Source organism: Panthera onca, chromosome X (assembly GCF_046562875.1).
Source record: "Panthera onca isolate mPanOnc1 chromosome X, mPanOnc1 haplotype 2, whole genome shotgun sequence".
Taxonomy (NCBI): domain Eukaryota; kingdom Metazoa; phylum Chordata; class Mammalia; order Carnivora; family Felidae; genus Panthera; species Panthera onca.
In genome coordinates, this window is record NC_138357.1 from 22,094,147 (window position 1) to 22,114,579 (window position 20,433).

Consider the following 20,433-nt stretch of genomic DNA (forward strand, 5'->3'; position numbering starts at 1 on the left):
GAATGGCAAAATAGTGCCAACTACTCTAGACGCAACCTCTGCAAGCCTGGAGGCTCTTTCATGGAAAGAAACAATAGTAGTGACTAAAGTTGAAGCCAGCTTCAGCACCACCCTAGGGCCAGTGCAGGACACAATCCCATCGGACGGTTTGTGCATGCTGTATTTAGGTTCAGAGGCTAAGAGTATACAGTATTTACTATCCCTCTTACACTCTTATAGTGGATTGTGTCTGATAATATATTTAAGATCATAGACTATGGTAACTTCTCTCCACTTTGTTTTAGGACTAACTATATAATCCTTGGTGAGAAAATGAGGCTTCCCTAACAAGTGTGGCTGGAAAAATGCAATGGGGAGCACCCAAAGGTGCCTTGTCTGACGTGTGACAATACAGAATACACTCCAGTTAAATAGATAAAAATGCATTTATTTCTAAAATACAGCTCAACTACACTCACAGTGTGCTAAGCCAGTCTTGGAATTGATCCTGCAGCTTGGGAGTAAAACTGGGATAATGGAGGAGCAGTTGGGGCTCCTAGTTCTGGGCACCAAGACATCATTCCTCCAGGAACTCAATCTACAGAGTTTTTCTTCAGCTGTTTTTTGTGACGTACAGTGAGTTGTTTTGGATTTCTCTGTACAACAGAGAGGTCCGACCTTGAGGAAGACCGGTAGCCCACATCCTCTGCTTTTATAGGCTTAATGATGTGTCCTGGCTTGGTGACAACTTTGGGTGTAGTCAGCTTTTGGAAGGCCCTCTGGGTGTTCCATGTAGATCCTATAGGGGTCTGGATGGTCCTTTCAAATTGCTGATGGTGGGTAAATGGATATGGAAGCACCCGCACCTGGAAAGGAAGGCAGAGTGACTTGTCACAAGCCAGACTTGGGGTGCAGTTGGTAAACTCTAATGGCAGGTAGTTTGGGGCACAGGCCACAGGTCTACATGGCTTCAGTGAGTGAAGCAACTGAGAGGTAAAGGCATCCCAATGCGCCCAATCTAACCTTAGAAGTCCCAATCTGCTTGAGGACATCTGGGAGTGGAGGGGACTAATTGGGATTAGACAACCCCCAAGGCTTACCCAACGATCTAGGAACTGAAAAACCACCCTGACCCCATTCCTGTAGTGTAGGAACGCTACACTAGCTCCAGGGCTGCTGTTCCTAAGTGGGTCTTCTTATACAATGCTGTGACTGCAAGAAGCATCTGGACGTTTGTGGGTCCCTGGGAATGTTGTGGCCCTCCTACCCTCTTCAAGCTCTCAATCTCTTTCTTCTCCTTGATAAACAGGATTTATGTTTTAAGGTTTGCCATGAATCCTGAACTATACCAGGCTGTGATGCTTAGTTAGCTTCATCCTCTTTTGGCATCACAGAACATCAGAGCTGGAAGGGCCTAGATAATGGCAAAGGTCATCTTCCTTGGTCCCAGAATTTGGCTTAGAGAGGGGAAGTGATGTATGCAAGTAAATTGTGTACAATGAGCAATGAATGAGAACAGAACCCAGGGTTCCTTTCCTTTCCTAGTACTATTCTCCATTCCAAACAGTGCTACTTTAGACATTTAAATAATCCTTAAACACTACCTCTGAGGGCTAGAGAAGAGGGGAAAAAAACATAAGGAGAAAAATCAGGAAGTTACGAACAGTAGTCTCTGGAGATATTCAGTGAAACACTCAAGAGAAGCTGAGTACTGCCCGGGGGTCCTGATGGTGGTGAAGGACACAGATGGTCTCTAGGTTGAGGGAATGTCTTATTGGGGTAGATGGCTAGATCTGTGCATGTCATGTAAATCAAGAGAAAAAAAAAACACGTGGGCAAAATATTCAGTCTTGGGAGGCTTTTCTTTTTTCCTTCAGCTTCAAGCACACTGTATTCTATTGCATGCCGGGACCTGAAGTCTATAGCTTATTAAAAAGATGAGGAAAATCAGGGAGATTCTTGGAAAACTGTCAGTTTCCTGTGACTGTATTTTTTTTTTTTAAAGGCAAGGCTCCTAGCAGGGAGGGGTGATTTTACTGAGGTCCATGCTGCCCTTCCTGGCCTGGTGAAGTACGCTTTTTCTCTCTCATTTATCCCATAATTGCCTGTTCATTGCCTATTTTCTGGTTATAGATCTTCAAGTGGGATTACAGTGGTTACGATTCCATTTCTGCAGGGATTGGTTTGCAAAATAAGATCAGTAGAGTATTGCTGAAACGATAATTTCTTACCTCTCTTTTGTACTTATTAAACAGTTCCCCCTCTTTCTCAGAAGAAAAACTACAACTCATTTCAAGATTGTACTGGCTGGGGACAGATCTCAGGGTCACAGACTTTCAGAAGGAAACATAAAAGTCATGGAGTTCAATCTCATTCCTGAGTCCCCTCTACACATGTTCCCATTCTCCCTCTGGACCAGCAGAAAATTTTTTCCTTTTTTTTTTTTTAAAGTAGGCTCCTTGCCCAACATGGGGCTCAAACTCACGACCCCGACATCAAAAGCTGCATGCTCTACCGACTGAGCCAGCCAGGCGCCCCACAAAGTTTCTCCTTGAACTGAATGCATTGCTTTTCCTCTAACTGCTACCTTATGTGACTGCACTCCACATGATGGCCTTCAGCGTACTTGCAGACCATGATCATGCTCAAATTTGCTTCTCTTCGGTAAATATCCCTGGTTTGTCATAACACACAATTTTAATTCCATTCGCTGTCCTGAATGAGTACCGGTTTGTCTTCTTTTTCTTAAGATGCAGCTCAAACCTATAGCCTCTCAACATTATCCTGACTATAAAGACAAGTGTGAAGAACAGTAATTCTTAGTTTGGTGAGACCCAATTGCATCAGAATTATCTGGGGTACTAGCTGAAAACCCTGATTTGGGGGCCTCACCACTGCTGCAAAGATTACCATTTAAGCCTCAACCTCTTCCCAGTCAGAAATTAAAACAGAAATCAATCTGGAATTATTCATCTCAGAGCCAGTCCGTGAAAAAGAGAACAGCTTTGATTCTGTGGTCAAGATCACACATCGCTCTTTACCACAGAGTGCTAGAATAATCCTCCCAAGCAAGAGAGCGAGGCAGCAAAGAATTTCTCTCTCCCTCACCTGATGAGCTGCTGCATGAACATTTCGCTTCTCATTGATAATCACATTTGGCAAATTCTTGTCTTTTCTTGGAGGACCCTCAGGGGTTTTAATGAGAAACCTGGAAAGCAGAACAGTGGGATGTCTAAGAACATTAAAGACTTAGTCAAAAGGGCAGGGAGGACGCAGGAGGGTGAAGTGGGAGAACCTGGTGCACTTCTGACAGGCTTTCTTCCCTGTTCTTACCGGCGTCTTTTCTTGGCACTGGGCTTCAGGCCCACACCACCCCACTCGCCCCAGCCAGGCAGAGTCAGGTCCACGTCCTTTGGCTTACTCGCCTCCACAGCTTCCCTCTTCTCTTTTAAGAAGTCTCTGATGACATCATCTCCAGCAAAAGCTTCCTTTATCATCCGCTTTTGATCTCTCTCCTCTTCATCTTCCTGGGAAGAAATAAGAGTGAGAGCTACAGCTTGCCTGAAGAGCTATGGTTCCTGGCAAGACCGTTTAAATTTTGGGTCGTGACATTCTAGCGCCCCCTAGGGGAAAAGCGCTGAACAATGATGGTCTTGCAGTATAAGTGAATTGGTTAGCCAATCACACTTTGATTTTTTTCTCTCTAGGGTAAATCTCCCTAACTCATTGTCATAGACATACTTTTAAGTTTACAGTAAGGAAGCTGCAGCGTGGAGGAAGGAATGACCTGCGTTAGGAGGAGGAGCTCCAAGTGGCCTGGCTAGAACGTGGGTGTCCTCCGGCTCACATCCCTGAAAAGACGGGCACCAGGCACCAGGGCTCCTCACTGAAGCAGTTTCAATTACTTAACCAGGGAGTCTTGGACCATTTCAGATCCCAGTGAATAAGAGCAAAACCTTGGCAATAGCTCAACAACTATACCTTTGAGTCATCCTGCCTGAGATCTGAGCAGAGCTTTGAGTGCCTCCCTCTTTCCTCCGAGGGCAGTTTTACAGTCACCCCACAGAGGGTTTGGTGGCTCAGGATTTAAGATGTGGGAATCTCAGCAGCACTCACATATTTGCATCTATTAAACTGTCACTGGGACTGGCCCGGCCCCATATTATTCTGGACCTTTCCACTACTGAATTGTGCCCCCAGCACAACACAACTTCACTGATTCTACTCCTTGTGCAAGGACACTTCCTGCCCCAGCGGTGATCCCCCACAATAGCCCATGCCCCTGGCTCTGCTCACCAGCTCCTCTATTGTCATGGGCACTGCCAAAGACTTCACAGAAGGAGATTTCGTGGTTAGGAGGTTCTGTAGATCAATCATTTGCTCCTTCTTTTTCTTTTCCTTGGGAGCACCAGGATGATTATTTGGGTTCCTCTCTAGCTGCTGCCCTTCTAACACAGACCTGGGAACCTCCTTATTTTGAAAACACCCCTCTTTGCCAAGCTCTTCTAGATCTTCCACAGTCTGTGCTCTCTCCGGCCTCTGCAGCAACAGGGGCTCCTCTTCTTCCTCAGTAGGGTCCTCTCTCTGGACTGCCCGAACTGTCCTCGCTGAACTCACTTTCTGCTTCCCAGACTGGTTTTCCTTGTTGAGTTTCTGAGACAGTGCCCTCAATTCGGACAGCACCTCCTGGCTGCTAGAATCTGAGGGAAGAAATGAAAGCTGTCAGAAAAGGAGGCTGGAAGTTGCCTTGTCAATGAGCATTTACTGAGCACACTTAACAACGAGCATTTAGGTGCTCCCATTCATGATGGGGAAGAGAGGATTCCATTCACTAGATCTCTTGGAGAGTTCACTAATCATTGCCTGTTAAGTAGCAGGCAATAGAGTTTAGTAGTTAAAGGTGGCACGTTGGGAAGCAGATGTCCTGGGTCCTATTCCCAGCTATGCCAGTGACTCACTGCATAACTGGAACTGTGGCTTCATTGCCGCACACAGTAAACCCTGCTTGGAGAGACGGCCCCAAGTTCAAAATTTTAAAAAAGTCATTTTAACAGGTAGTCTCGGAATGCAACTTCATTGCAATTTATAAAAATGTGACGATTTACTATTTGTAATTTACACTGTCATTTCCTATTTGTAAAAACCAAATCCAGCATTTTTTATCTTTATTTTGTTTTTTACTTTAGAGAAAGAAAGAGAGAGTGAGCACAGGAGTGGGGGAAAGGGGCAGAGGGACAGAGAGAATCCCAAGCAGGCTCCACACTCAGTGCAGAGCCCAACGTGGGGCTCAATCTTACAACTGTGAGATCATGACCTGAGCCGAAACCGAATCAGACCCTTAACTGACTAAGCCACCCAGGCACCCCCAGCACTGTTTATCTTAAAGCAGCATTTCACACTCTGCTGTGGCCAAGTCAAGTTGCTTGGCATTTTCCAGTCACAAGCAACATGTGAGCAATACCACTAGTTTCTGAGAGCTTGGAGGGAAATATGGCAGCGACACACTTCTAAACTCTTTTTTGCACTGACTCGAGTCGCCTCCATTCCCAAGTTCATCCTGCTCTCTAGCTTTGGCTTAAAGCCACTCTAAGAAGTTACTTAAATATGGCCTTTGGACACATGTATGTTTATTCCTCAAGGAGCAAGTGTCCTTGCTCATTTTATTTGGGGTCTACAACTTCCTACTATTTTAGGACATGGTTTCCCTGAACCTAAAGGTTTGGGAATGTTCTATTTATCTGTCATCCAAGGAAATCCAAATCCACCTTTCATACTACAAACAAGTGCTCAATACATTTAGCTAGATGACCATCTTTTGAGGCTTAGGACAACACAGCTGCTGTTCTGTGGTCCTATAAGGACTGCCGTACAATCTCAGCCTGCAGTGCGGCTTTCCAAAGTCCTCTTGGAAGTGACTGCTTGCAACTATTAATCCCAGAACTCTCTAGCTGAGAACCCAAACTAAAGGGCCTCCAACACACTCTAAATGACAGCTCTTTAGAAACAATTTTTTTTTCATGGAAAAACATTCTTGCCATCATCTGAATGCATTATTCTTATAGGAAATAAAATCAGACCCAAGAATCTGTCCAGAAAGCCAAGTGATTTCTGAATGCAGTTTCCTAAGCGGACTTTCTTGCCAAGACGGGAGCTTTCTGACCTGTCTCAAGGGTGTTAAGGTTGTTAATATAAAATCTCCTTAAGATAACACAAAATATAATATACAAATTGAATCTGAGCATTGGGTGACAATTCTAATTTACCATGTAGCTTGTGGAGTCATTCGTTCCTGTCAAGAAAGTCTCACCCCATATCGGCACATACCAACCAACATTATGAAGTGCTAAAACTGCCACTCCTACTTTACAAACAACAGAAAACCGTGGCAGTAATTTGAAGAAATTTCATAATGCCTCAAAATCCACCTGTGTCTGTGGGAATGAATGGCCTCTCAGACTTGCCATCCTACCACAGGCAGTTCTCTCGGGTTTGTTAATTCCTGCCCTTCAAGGATGGGGCAGTTTTTTCTGACGACTATAGGCTCTCAAGAGCAGAAAACATGTCCGAACACACATTGTACAGCCATGCAGATGACTGTGTGTTAAATGCCTTTGAAGAAAAAGAGTTACTACGTATCAATCTTCTCTTCAGGGACCCATGGCATTCTGTGGAAGGTACCCAGGGCCTACTCACTGTGCAGCACGTGTGCGTGGACACTTTTCCTCTCGCAGCCCGCCCACGGCACTAGCCCTGGGCAGTTCTCCATTCTAGTCCACCATAACTCACCTTTTGGCTCTTGTCTGCTCGCCGGCTTGGTGTCCTGGTTGAGCTTAGCCTTTTTCCTAAGTGATCGCCTTTCCTTAAATTCGTTCAGCAAAATTTCTTCCTCTGCCCCTGGTCTTTCCTCTTCCTCACTTTCAGGAGTCTCATGGGCCACAGGCTCTGGAAGTTGCTCAGGGTCCTGGATTTTGGCCTCTTTTGTGCCGCTGGAGTGATTCCTGAGCATCCAGGGGTTCGGTCCATCTGCATCCATCTGGATCTCATTCACTGCATCAGGGACAAGGAGTTCACCCTCTTCCTCCACATCTCCCTCCTCTTCCTCACTCTCAGAGGCTGCCTGGAGTTTCTGCGTCAGTTCTTTGTTCCTGGCCAATTGTTCCTGCATAGCCTGGCGAGCCTGGAGGAAGGAGTCACAACACGAGTGCCTTGTCATTAGTGACTGCAACAACACCTCTCCTGGTCCATTTCTTAAAGCTGCCTCCTCTCAATTTGACTTAAGTGTTTCTTACCGATGCCTGTTTAAACTGCACATATACCACTGTGTTAATGGCTATGGAATCAAATGGGAGACAAAGTCTTTGTCCTCAAGGAAATCAACATATGAAACAAGGTAAAAAAAAAAAAAACAAAAACAAAACCACAACGCTCCTCTACCCTTTAACTGGACTTGCCTTCAATGCTGTTTCCCTTTCATCTCTCCTTTTCCACCTTGTTTCTGGTTCTTTTCCTCTCTGCCTTAGAGATTTTCTGATGCCTTTTTAGAATCCTGGTTTTCCATTCTTCCTCAGGGCTCTTCCCCAACTCTGCTTCTGCTAGTATCCTTATGGACTGATTTTCCTTTCTGTCCTCCAATTCCATTTCTTCTCTCACCCTGATGGTCTCTTACCTCCAGGTCATATTTGGCCATAATTGCCTTTGACTTTGCCCATTTCCCACTGTTCTGGTGTTTAAGGCTCATTCGCTCCTGGAAAGAAAGGGCACAGTGAGATCCTTACCACTTTTTGGGGAAAGCTGGTTCAAGGGGTAGGGGCAAGAGGCAGCCTCACCATCATTCTGGCCTTTTCGATTTTTTCCAATTCTTCCAGTGCTGCAGTAGGATTCTCCTTCTGCAGCTTCTCAAACTCTTTTAGGGCTTTCTTGGCCTTTCCTTTCTTCAGAACCTTACGATACCTACAGGGTAAGAGGGCAGAGACTCAGCTGAAACACTGATGCCACACACAGAAGTGTCCCCGCTCCCCAAGGAGTTTCCCTGTGCAGGGGCTAGAATGGACATCACAGAGCTGGCTGACTGTAGGGAACCAGTTTGGGACCTGAGAGGACTGGCAAGCCTCTCAGTCCGTGCAGCCCCCAGGGGCACACCTCTGCAGAGCAAAGAGTCCCCTCTGCTTCTAGAGCGCAAGGCAAGAGTAGAAGAAGTTCCAAAGAGGCAAAAAGGCAGAAAGGAAGCCCTACTGGCCTCAACAGCTGTAGAATTCAGAGCTCATTCTGCAGAACCACTCCGTGATGTCCTGGAAGGGAGAGAAAGTAATTGAACAGTCCTCTTTTTAGCAAAACCAAGACTGAAAGGCAAAGCCAGAGGAGAGGGCACTACCGAAGCAGGCAAAACTATGAGGTTCGACTGAGAAGAAAAGAAAAAAAAACCTAGTCATTCCTATTTGGGACCTCTTCTACATGACCCCAGTTACTAGGTCAAAGGTTCTTTTCTAAGGACTCATGATTAGCCGCTTTACTTTCTTTCAGGGAGTCCACGGCCAGTTCAATAAGGGCCTCCTTACTTTTTGCTCTTGATTTTCTTTTCTCTTCGAGCCCTGGCCTCATAGTAGGACTGCAGGGCCCGGGCCCTCTGAAGCTCTGCTCGGCGCATCTTAGCCTATAATGAATGACATTTACAGTGACTCCTGGGCTTGAGGGCAAATGCTGGAAGGAACAGAGCAAGTCTGGGCGTATAATAGGGCCTATTACACTTACCTCTTCCAGGCTCATGGCTTTGAGAGAGGCCTTTTCCACGGGAGTCAGTAAAGGGTCTGTCACTGGCTGCTTGTTCTTATGGAGGAGGTTAAAAACTTCCTGCTCCAGGGGAGTCCTTGCCTTAAGGAGGTAACATAACATTCGCAGTCTTAAACCATGCTCCTAGTCTCTGTTTACAATCCTATGACCATCCTACAATCCAGCACATTAATATAATGGGAATCACTAACTGGAAAGGATTGGCTGTTACAGCAAGAGAAGGGGTTCCAGTCTCACTGTTCAGCTGTGTAGGATAAAGCCTTATTTTCTTCCAATTTAAGACAACTTCAGCAACTGGATTCTGAGGCTACTCTTTAATATTACTGAAGGGATCACTCTGTTCAGATTACCAAAACATGTAAAACAGAATACCATTCTCTTAAGCATCAAAGCAGGATGCCCTTAAGGTAAATACTGGTAGGACAGAAGAACATCAGTACCAAATTGTCAGTTTTGATAGTGGCAAAACAAAATGGTCCCTGTATCATGTATATTTGAAGCATGTGTGAGTATTACTGTATTGTTAGGAATCTAAGACTCCTATAAGCCTCCCTTAAAGAATATTTCTAGAAGAAAGGGGAGGTTAGGTCTTAGCTCCCTGACAGTTCAAATTTAACTCTAGCCATTTTCTAACTTTGGCTCCAATTCCTTAGTTTACAGTTAACTTTGCATGCTAGGTAGTCTCTACATATGAATGAATGGACTCTAAACCAGTTACTCCATATGTCAACAAAAGATGCTGTTTACTGCTTGACTGATACTGTGTAGGTGGCTAAAATAATCAGGCCAATTGTGCCACGGTCCACTTTGGCAAGGCACAAAGACAGCCGTACGCAACAGAGCCAGTTTCTAACCTTGTGCATATGTTATATGTGGTTTTCTTCAACAGCCATATACATCATGGTCAGCATTAAACTTACAAATTTCTGGACAAATGCATAAACACACATCATCACACGTTACACGGTGCTATTGATTTAACCATAAACCTATTCTACTGAATAGTAAAGGTGCATGTTCTTTCATTTTTAGTATTTGCCAGTAGTGATCAATCACAGGCTACAAAGTGATTTATAATACACTGTTGTAATCTCCTTCCAATTCAATTTTGCAAACATTTATTGATTGGAGCTACATTCCGGGCACTTGTGCAGGGCACTAGGAATACACAAATAAGATCATTCCTGTCCTCATAGAGCTCACAGCCTTTCAGAGGGAAGAGACGCATGTACCATTAGCAATGTAATCGGTTACATGGTAGTTATATGATAGAAGTAATCACAAAGGAAGTGAAGAATTTATTTTGATTTGGAGGTGGGTTGGGCTTGGGGAAGGACTTTTTGAATTAGGCTTTGAGGCATTAAGTACAACTCTGTAAAGGTGGGGGGATCAAATGGAGATGAGGGTAAATAAAAACATATCTATGGAAAAGAGAGATATGTAAGGGAAAATGTGTAGTCCAGGGTAACCAAGACGCTAGGTCCTTCTGTCTTGTTCTATAAATGGAGAGCCTTTTGAAGGACTTTAAGTGGGAGAGTGACACTCAGTTTTGTGTTTTGGAAAGAAAATTCTGGTGACTGTGTAAGGATTATGTGTGAAGTGCCCAATGATGGATGAAAATGAAAATCAGAGGAGGAACCAGGGGTCTGAGAGCCACTGCGGACAGAGTTTACAGGAGCAGCACACCATGTGGGCTGGGAAGGGGCAGCAGTTAAAGGGAGGAGGAGGAAGAGGAATCAAATGGCTGAGGTTTCCAACCCGAGGGACTGGGGTAGGGAATTATGCCATTGACTGACTTACAGAATGAAGGTCGCGGCTCAGGGTTTGGGAGTCTGGGGAAGGAAAATGCCAAGATGACTTTGTTTTGTGTGAAGTTTAAGGTGCATATGGGAGACCCAGGTGAGGCCTACTGGTCACATGGAATATGGGACTGGAGCTCAGAAGGTGTTGAGAGTGACCTGCAGCATACACAGGTGACAGCCAAAAGCCATGGAATTTATAGAGCAATAAGAACTAACAGTCGGATACATAAAAAATAATCAGGAGTATGTCACCACAGGAGCCGAAGGAGGAGAGCTTTTTTTTTTTTTTTTTTTTTTTTTTAACTAATGTGATGTGTCAACAGTGTCAAATAGGCTGAAGACTCAAACGGCTTGGGATCTGGCGATTCAGAGGCCTCTCACTAATGCCCTCGAGAAGAGTCAGTGGGGTAGTCGGGAAAAAGGTGGGAGAACGGAGGAAGCAGTGGAGACCAGCTCTTCCCAAAGCATGTGCCTCACCAGCTAACAAGATTTATTTTTTTAAGGTGCAAAATGAAACTTATTTGATTTTTGTTTGTACACTCTGGACTAGAGTAGGTCAGAGGGGTTTCTTTAGTGTCTTCTCATAACCTTTAAAAGGCTAGTATATATCATGAGCTGCCAATCTCCAGCAGGGGCACGCAACATTTTCTAGCAATGGAACCCTACCTTTTTGAGGGCATACTGAAAAACTAAAGTTTTGAGAACACTTTGGGTAATGCTAGTATAGGCTGCTAGAGGGAGGGAAGTTACCTTACATCATTTCTAGCACTTCTCAGTTTACAAATGCTTTCTCATGCATTATCCCATTTAAATCTTCTTGGAGTGAAATGGAATTTTAGGAAGCTGGGCCAAATGATAGTGCAGACTTTTTGGATCCTTAATCTCCAGAGTCCTTGGTACTTTGCACTCTCTAAGCTGTAAGAAGACAGCGCAGCTGCTAGCCAGAAAGCAACCTCTGACCAAGCGTTTCCTTATTGCTGTGTGCCATTCTGGCCTAATTTCTTCAAAACGAATCTTCCAATAACTGGTACAGTAGATTCACGTACACCATCTGGGGGCACTCCACTCAGTCTTGCACAGGGAGTTTCTGGAAAGCAGAGGCTGTGCCATTCTTAGTGCAAGCTACTCCTCCACCGTCTCATGTTTAATAACCAGCCAGGCATTTTCCAGCTATCTCTAAGATCACACTGTCATTGTCATTTGCAGAACAATGCATAGTTGTGCACTACTTTTGTGATTAAAAAAAACAACAAAAAAAAAAGCCAAGGTGGGGCGCCTGGGTGGCTTGGTTGGTTAAGTGTCCAACTCTTGATTTCAACTTGATTTCAGGTCATGATCTCGCAGTTCTGGGTTCGAGCCCTGCATCAGGCTCTGCTCTGACAGCGTGGACCTGCTTGGGATCCTCTCTCTCTGCCCCTCTCTGCTTGCGCATGCGCGTGCACTCTCTCTCAAAATAGACATTGAAAAACGTGTGTGTGTGTGTGTCTGTGTGTATAAATATAAATTTATATATATATATATATATATATATATATAAATTTAAAAAACAAGGTAAACACGAATATAGCAAACTCTTAGGTTAACAACAAAAATCTTTGGTTACTTCTAAGTGAGTACAGGGGTAAAAACCATGGATGGGGGACAAGGGTAGGGTTAGACTTTTCACTCTGTATCTTCTATACTTTTTATTTTTGAATCCTGCAAATTGTTATTACCTCTTATTTTTTTCCTAAAGTCTCCCTTCTATCCCGCAGCCACACTTTAAACCTGATCTCTTTTTCATGTGGAAAAGGAAGCATCCGAGAAAGAGAATGGTAGTGACTTCAACAACAATATGAGAAACAGAGCTTATCCCCGTAATAAGCAACAACTTGCTCAATGTTTAGCTATGGCAGCAAGCCATGTTTACTTTGATTAGCTTTAATTAGCTCAACTTCCCGACACATAGAACACTATTATTTCTGGATTCTTAGAAAGCAGAGAAGAAACATAAACAGGGCATCTATCCATGGTTTGGGCACTGCTGTTTTTGACTATTCCTACTTAAAACAAAATGCCCCATTATAGACTCCATAACCAACAGTGTATTGGAAAAGAAAGTAATTGTACTGAAGTTGTTCACAGAATAAAAGTTGAGACTTTGGGGACCAACATAGGATTACCAACGAGGCCATAACTACTGTTCCACCCCCAGTCCCATCATTAACTGCTGCTATCATTTCATAAAGAAAAGCTATTTCAACACTATTAAAATGGAAAGGATAACCTCATAATAAAGAAGAGCTGCTAAACTTACATCCGCTACTCTCACCATTATTCTTTTGCTTCAGACGCATAAAAAATTTGTCAAAGATCAGTGTTTGGACAACCCAGCTCTAAGATATCTTTTTTATTTTCTGCAGCTTGATCATAATGAGTTATTTGCTAAGATTCTTGTCATTATTCACAATACGTTACATTTTAATGTGGGATTCCTTTACAAGCAAACTTTAGTTCTTCTGCTCACACATAGTCCTACCAAGGCTCATTAATGCTGCTGAGCTCCTGATTTCCTGATTTGCCCCAGGTCAGAATGTGGCTTTAAAAGCTTTCTAGAGGCACCTGGGTGGCTCAGTTGGTTAAACGTCTGACTCTTGATCTTGGCTCAGGTCATGCTCTCACGGCTCATGAGTTCAAGCCCCGCATCAGGCTCTGCACTGACAATGTGGAGCCTGCTTGGGATTCTCTCTCTCTGCCTGTCACCCTGCACATGTGCTTGCTCTCACTCTCTGTCTCTCAAAATAAATAAATAAACTTAAAACATTTTTAAAAAAAAAGCTTTTTTAAAACTGGGGTGTGAAAAAGAAAACATCCATGTTCCCTCGCTACCGGCAATCACATTTTCACACAAAAACATGAAAATAACCACATGTTGTGTGCTACAAATGGCTGAAGGGTGACTACAGAGCTATTCTGACTATTCCGTGACTGACAATGAGTCCTGCTACCCCCCTCCCCCTTCCTTGCTTGTGACACGAAGAGACCGCAGCTGAGATTTTGGCCTATGAGGCCCAGTCACATGGATGGCAGGCAGTGCACCCTCATCCGCCCAGGTGCAGCTCCTTGTGTGCGCTCACCTTCCAGCTGCTGAGCACATGTTCGATGGGAGCGAAGGCTGACTGCTCTTTCTTCAGGGGAAAAACCAGCTGCTCTGCTTGCCGGTTCTTCACAACGATGGGATCCCATTTGGAGAGAGCTTGTGAGGTTTTATTGAATGCCACTTCTCTGTGGATCTGAAGCAAAGTACACAAAAGGAAAGAGCCACGAAATTAAGCGTTGAACTCAAAGGACCAGCAGAGAATTAGGAGCCAATGTTTCTTATCCCAAGAAACAGTCAGCATGCTAGAGACTAGCTCTTGCTTACTCCTGAGGATGCATTTCCCCCGAGATTTGTTTTAATCTCTTCTGTGGCAATCACGATTTGCCCTCCCCCCATTTGTCAGGCTTTTCCCCTCCTTCCCTTCTTACCCTATTTTTCCTTGTCAGTCCAATTTCTTCCCCTTAATGGATCACTTTCTCTATAACTCACCCGCTCAACCTCTTCTTTGTTAAGAGGTAACTCCACAGTCTTCTTTGATTTGACTCTATTCAGTTGCTTTTTCACAGCAGCCAATGAGGATGAAGTTTTAACAGGCCCAAGTAGATCTGAAAGGACTAGCTTTTCTCCTGATCCTGCAGAAAGGCCAAACTTTCTGGTCAGACCGAGAAAGGAGGCAAAATCTCAATATACCATAGGGAGATGCCTCCATAGAAAATGCTGGTAGGCAGGCAGATGTGCAGGGAAGTAGGAATTCTCTTTAACTGCCAGCCATAGTGACACCATCATTCTCCTACATTCCCATATGTGTTAGAGGACGGAAGAGAGGAGAAAATGATTTATTTTAAAGTCATTTGCTTTTTTCTTGGTCGTTCTGCTTCCACTTCTGCCTCACTGTCCTTCATTCTTCACACAGCAGCCAGTTAGATTTTCAAACTGTAAATCATGGCAGGTCAGGATTCTGCTGAAAATCCTCCAGTGGCTCCCTTTGATATTTGGAATTACATCATTCTAAAGGACACGGCCCAGCCAAACTGAAGCAGCCAGTCAGTTACTTCACCGTCTCCCCACTTGCTCTCCCCCCTAGCATGGTAAACCCCAGGAAGCGGGTCTCCTGTCTTATTCTTCGTAGTAGCCCCAGTATCTACACTGTCTTGAAACTAATACATAGTAGAAATATATTAAGTATTTGTTGAATGAATAAGATTGAAGAATACATTGTTATTTGTTCTGAGGGGTTACATTAGTGGTTACTAGAAGCACAGAACTCATTAGAGCTGCCTAAACTGTGGATATGGTGATAAGGCATCTAGACTTGGTATCAGGTTAAAATCCCAACTCTGCAATTTACCAGATCACTCATTCACATTAGAGGAGGTATTACTTGCCCACCCAAGGGATGAAAATTGGTTCTGGAGGCAGGGGAGTGGTGAAAAAAAAAATCTTAGATATTTTCAAGTTTTTTTTTTTTTAAATTTTGTTTTAACGTTTTATTTATTTTTGAGACAGGGAGAGACAGAGCATGAACGGGGGAGGGTCAGAGAGAGAGGGAGACACAGAATCTGAAACAGGCTCCAGGTTCTGAGCAGTAAGCACAGAGCCCGATGTGGGGCTCGAACTCACGGACAGTGAGATCGTGACCTGAGCCGAAGTCGTCGGACACTTAACCGACTGAGCCACCCAGGCGCCCCAGATATTTTCAAGTTTTGTGTTTCTCTAAAGCTCAACCCTATTCACCAAAATCTTATTCCTTAGTATTTGATTTCCCTGTTGTGGGAGTGGGGATGGGAGTGGGGAGGGAGGGAGGCAATCAAAAACAAATGTCCAAAAAAAGGTTTCTCAGGGAACAATAAAGGAAATGGGTTGAGGAACACTGCAGTAGGTGAAGGCCCTTGAGTAAGTAACTTGATTTCTCTGAACTCCGGCAGATTATCTGCCTGTCCCAACTCAAAGCGCTGTAAGAACTGAAATAAAAATGAAGCCATGAAGCAGCTGTCTTCATTCATGTCCCTAGACCCTAGAAGTAGCTCATCAGTGGGAGACCTTGACTGTCGCCTTTAGGGCTTTCTCTAGAATTGGAAGAAACTCAAGGGGATCTGACTACCTATATTCACCCACTCACAGGTAAGTATTTATGGTATGATCCATTAACCACATCAAAAACAGTTCCAGGCGGTGGGGGTGAAGCGACCATGATGCTTTTGTAACTCTACAAGCTCCATATACTGATTACTTCCTTTGTTAACTTACCTTCAGAAGTGACATTGAACTCTGAAACCTTCAGACTAGCCTCAGATCTCTCAGCCAATTTCCACCTGAAATTAGGCAAAGCAGAATATAGTAGGAATGAACACATTTTTCTGGAGAACAAACACTTCTCTCTTCAAAGAAGGCTTTGGTTTCATGTATTTCTCTTTTAGAATCAGGTTTTGTCACAAAGAATCCAGGAAATCTGTTCCTATCCTGGACTACGTAGTCTAACCATCTCTCTCTTTTTTTTTTAACGTTTTATTTATTTTTGAGACATGGAGAGCCAGAGCATGAACAGGGGAGGGTCAGAGAGAGGGAGACACAGAATCTGAAACAGGCTCCAGGCTCTGAGCTGTCAGCACAGATCCCGACGTTGGGCTCGAACTCACGGACCGTGAGATCATGACCTGAGCCGAAGTCGGCCGCTTAATCGACTGAGCCATCCAGGCGCCCCACCATCTCTTTTTTTCAGTACGTTCCACGATCAATGTGGGACTTGAACTCATGACCCTGGAATCAAAAATCAGATGCCCTACCAACTGAGCCAGCCAGGTGCCCCTAACCATCTCTTAGTGTAGACTCAGCCCTTCAAAAACACAAGGCAATATTAGATAGGCATAATGGAAAAGGTACTGGGACTTGGATTCAAACACACCTGGATCTGAATCCTGGACCTGTCACTTATGAGCAAAGTGACTTTGGGGCAAGTCAATTACCTTCTCTAACGGCAATATGTAGTGCCTAGTCAATGCTTCAAAAGACTGTAAGTTTGGACTAAGAATTAAAATGCACAAAGGCCTAACACAATAATAATTACATCACACTTACTGTATGCTGGGCATTGGCTTAAGATCTTTACATTTATTAACTCATTTAAATGTCATGATGGCCCTCTGATGTAGGTAATATTATTAATCTTATTTTCTATTTGAAGAGTTGAGGTGTAGAGAAGATAAAAATTTGCCTACACGGTCTGTCTTCAAAGTATGTGCTCTTAATAATGATGCTGACACTTGTGTCTTCATTGTCTTAGGCACTCAATAAATGTTTTTTTTTTTAACTTTTTATGTAATCTCTACACCCAACATGGGGCTCAAACCTACAACCTTGAGATCAAGATTCACATGCTCTACCGACTGAGCTAGCCAGGCACCCCACCACTCAGTAAATGTTAGCTGCAGATCTGTCTCATGGAATCAGCTAGTTATAGCCTGTCCAAACAGATGGGAATTTTACCTATTCTTTCCATCAAGGGAACTGATTGCTTCCAGAAGCTTTTGATGCTTTCTCTCTCCATCAATGTCCCCCTAGAGACAGTAAAGGAAAAACCATCAGAACAATAATGAAAGGGAAAAGACAGCATGGAAATTGAGGCCCATATAAAATTTTTTGCTGTTTTGGTCAGTGGACAACTGGGGAATCAGCTGAGGTCTAGTGTGCAGGCATTCAAGCTGAAACAGAACTGCTTCAAAAGCCAGACTCCCTCATTATGAGGACCACAGTGCCTAGTGATCTGTAGCTAATGTCATGCTTCTGTCTTAATCAGTCTTGAGAAGAAAAGTGCTATGAGAATGTTTCTGTATAGAATATATAGTACGATCTGACACAGAAACATTAATGTCAAAACCCCCCACAATGTAAGTAGTTTTGTCAAGAGAATAAACAGAATTCCTATAGCATCTGTTGGAGAGTCAGCTTAACTATGTGTATTTTAGTCAGACACAGTCTGTTACTTATGATGGTTTGTTTGACTTATGATTTTTTGACGTTATGATGGTGAGAAAGTGACACACATTCAGTAGAAACTGTATTTCAAATTTAAATTTTGATCTTTTCCAGGCTAACAATATGTGATATGATTCTTGGGATGCTGGCTGGTGGCAGCGAGCTGCAGCTCCTGGTCAACCACATGATCATAGGGGTAAATAACTAATACACTTAGAACCATGCTGTACCCATAAAACCATTCTACTTTTTATTTTCAGTAGTCAATGAATTACATAAGATATTCCACACATTTATTATAAAACAGACTTTGTGTTAGAGGATTTTGCCCAATTGTAGGTTAATGTAAGTGTTCAGAGCAAGTTTAAGGTAGACTAAACTAAGCTATGATGTTCAGTAGTTAGGTGCATTGAATGTATTTTCCACTTACGATATTTTCAATCTATGATGGGTTTATCAGGATGTAATCCCATCTTAAGTGGAGGAAGATTTGTAATTACGTAACTCTATAAAAATCCAAACTTGGGAAATACGGAAACCATATAATGAAGACCATGTGTTTTGTTCTTATACACTCAACTATACTTAGGCAACTTGGAAACAGTATATCTTATAGTCTTTCAATTTCCATAGCACTTAATACAGTAACTTGTACATGAGATACTATATTACTTTGTAATTTATTTGCAACACCATAACAAATATAAACAATGTTGCCATAATTTTTCTTTCCAGGAAAGTGCTGTCTATCCTAATTGCCAGGCAGAAGGGGTACCAGAGAAGGCAGTATAGCAGTTGCCACCCACCTCATCTTCACTGGGGCTCAAGGGGTAGTCTTTGGGCAAATCCTCTAGTTCTTCCTGTTGGCTTAAAGCCAGAAGGCTGTTAAAGGAGACAAAAGAGAAATATTATCAATTGAAATAACTTCTTTAAAACAATCTCCAAAACATAACTTCAGTTTTTAAGCACAGAACAGCCCTGTTCCCTGGAAGAGGCACAAACCAAACAGCATGGGCATCTTTGGAAATTTGTCAAGACATTAAATTTAGCCTGAAGTCAGGCATCAACCCCAAGGGGTGAGCACTGGGTGGTGATACCCCTATAGAAGTGCATGAAATGAAAAAGAGGTAACCCTTTTCAGTGATTGGTATTGCATTTTCCACGGACATCCGGGAGGCTGTAAAAATGTCAGACTCTAGGTAAGGTGACAGAAGACACTGTTGCTGGCCCTTGAGGCAAGGCAGTTTCACCATTAATATTCCTAAGCATCCTCCACACGGAAGACACCTTTATAGGTACAACTTACTCAAAAGTGACAGAGTTGATCACTTGTTCCCAGAAATGGGGAAAGAGGGAATTGGACGAAAGCAGCCAAGTAAGCTATTTTTCCTGGGGCTTCCTCGGCAAAGTAGATGCTTAACTAAGGAGACTGGTACCCTGAACCAAATTACAGACTCTATTAGTACCTAACAGTATATATCAATCTTTACAAGGCAACCTTTACTAAACGGATTATATTTAGTGACACTATGGGGGGGAATGAAGCATCAGAGGAGAAAAGGACTCCTATCAGCAAAGGTTTCCAGAATAAGGGGTATTTATAACGCAGGCACTCCCCGTGCCCCAGCGGCAGCAGCAGAAAAAGGAGTCACGTGACGAGTAAAGTACAACAAATTAGCTGGACAGGGACAAGCCACATCAGGACCAACAGGGATGAGGCTAAAAAGCTGCGGAGCGGAGGGAGCGAATTAAATGAAATTAAAAGGACTTTTCACGGATGCTATCGCGAAAACCGTAATGAATGGTGAGGTCTTGGAAGAGGAACAACTGTTGTCTGTTAAAAGACAGCTTCCACTTAGCAGAAGCCGGGGAACCCGGCCCCCAACGACACCCACAACCCCCGCTCCGGTCTTCACCCCTCACCTTTCCGCAACCCCGGCCGCGCTCATCTCGGTAGCCTGTCTCTCTCACATGGACCAGGAGCGGAAGCCGAAAGGAGAGCAATTTCCGTGCCGGCCGCAAAGCAATTTCTGCTTCCGCCAATCACGCGCTGCGCGTCGCGTCACTTCCGCTCCACCCCACGGCGTGCGGGGAACCGGAGACGCTTGGGGGGGGGGGGGGGCCTGCGGGAAACGGGGAGGCTGGAGAGGAAAGCCTGTCAGCGGGCGGAGCTTTGCCTCCTCTCCCGTCCCCCGCCCGCCGTCCTCTCTGGCGAGCGCCGGTGTCCGCGCTCGGGTTCCTGCTTCCCGCACGGTCCAAGGTGGATGAGCCTAGGGCGAGGGCGCTGCGCTGCCTGGGACCGGCTGAGCCTTGGTTGTCGCCACCTGATCCGAAAGGAAAGGCTCCAGCGCCCATTCGTGTTCCGCAGCGTCTTGGGAGCCCGCCGCCGGGCAGCTCGAGGCTTTATCGAGGGCCCGTGAGGTCTCCAGCATGTGGTAGGTCCCGGAGATTGAGCAGTGGACGGAGAAAGTTTCCTCCCCTGCTAAGGAAAAACGCCCTTTCGTCTCGTGCCCCCTTGTAATTGCAGCTCCAGGTTCCTCCTTCCCTGCGTAACGAAGGTTCCTCCAAGAATCTGCTGGACCGGTGGCTGCAACTTCCTCACCTCCTGTCAACTATTAAGAATTTTTTAAATAAAAAAGTAGAAAAGTCGTATACGAAAACATTCTTGCTGTCTATTTTAAGCCACTTCCATTTTGCTTTCGCCCCACTAGTACACTGAAACCGCTCTGAACAAGATTGTCACACCCTAGGTTGCTAAATAAAATGCTGACTTCTCAGTCTTTGTCTTCCCAGAACTTTGTGTGGTATTTGGTA

The 20,433-nt window shown here is 44.2% G+C and overlaps 1 protein-coding gene across 2 annotated transcripts; it reads right to left on the reverse strand.

The window, feature by feature from the left end:
• Positions 1–406: 406 nt before the first annotated feature.
• On the reverse strand, positions 407–19,675 carry UTP14A (UTP14A small subunit processome component). Of its 2 annotated transcripts, none has more exons than XM_081793757.1 (15): positions 19,543–19,675; positions 18,426–18,501; positions 17,131–17,201; positions 15,895–15,959; positions 14,137–14,279; positions 13,685–13,840; positions 8,728–8,847; positions 8,535–8,629; positions 7,806–7,929; positions 7,646–7,723; positions 6,766–7,156; positions 4,276–4,679; positions 3,313–3,506; positions 3,088–3,187; positions 407–845 (listed from the first exon to the last, which is right to left on the reverse strand). In XM_081793757.1, exons 1-15 carry the CDS (start codon positions 19,566–19,568, stop codon positions 573–575), a joined length of 2,316 nt encoding a protein of 771 aa, XP_081649883.1. In that variant the 5' UTR covers positions 19,569–19,675; the 3' UTR covers positions 407–572. The 2 variants fall into 2 exon arrangements, with proteins under 2 accessions (XP_081649883.1, XP_081649884.1); XM_081793758.1 differs by having other exon boundaries at positions 737–845; positions 3,401–3,506.
• Positions 19,676–20,433: the final 758 nt, after the last annotated feature.

Coding starts and splice junctions, on each gene's coding strand:
- UTP14A (XM_081793757.1), bottom strand. CDS start 19,568: ATGAGCGCGGCCGGGGTTGCGGAAAG. Junction 17,202..18,425: donor TGAGCCCCAGTGAAGATGAG/GTGGGTGGCAAC, acceptor TACTGTCTCTAG/GGGGACATTGATGGAGAGAG. Junction 8,848..13,684: donor ATGTGCTCAGCAGCTGGAAG/GTGAGCGCACAC, acceptor TACCTCCTTAAG/GCAAGGACTCCCCTGGAGCA.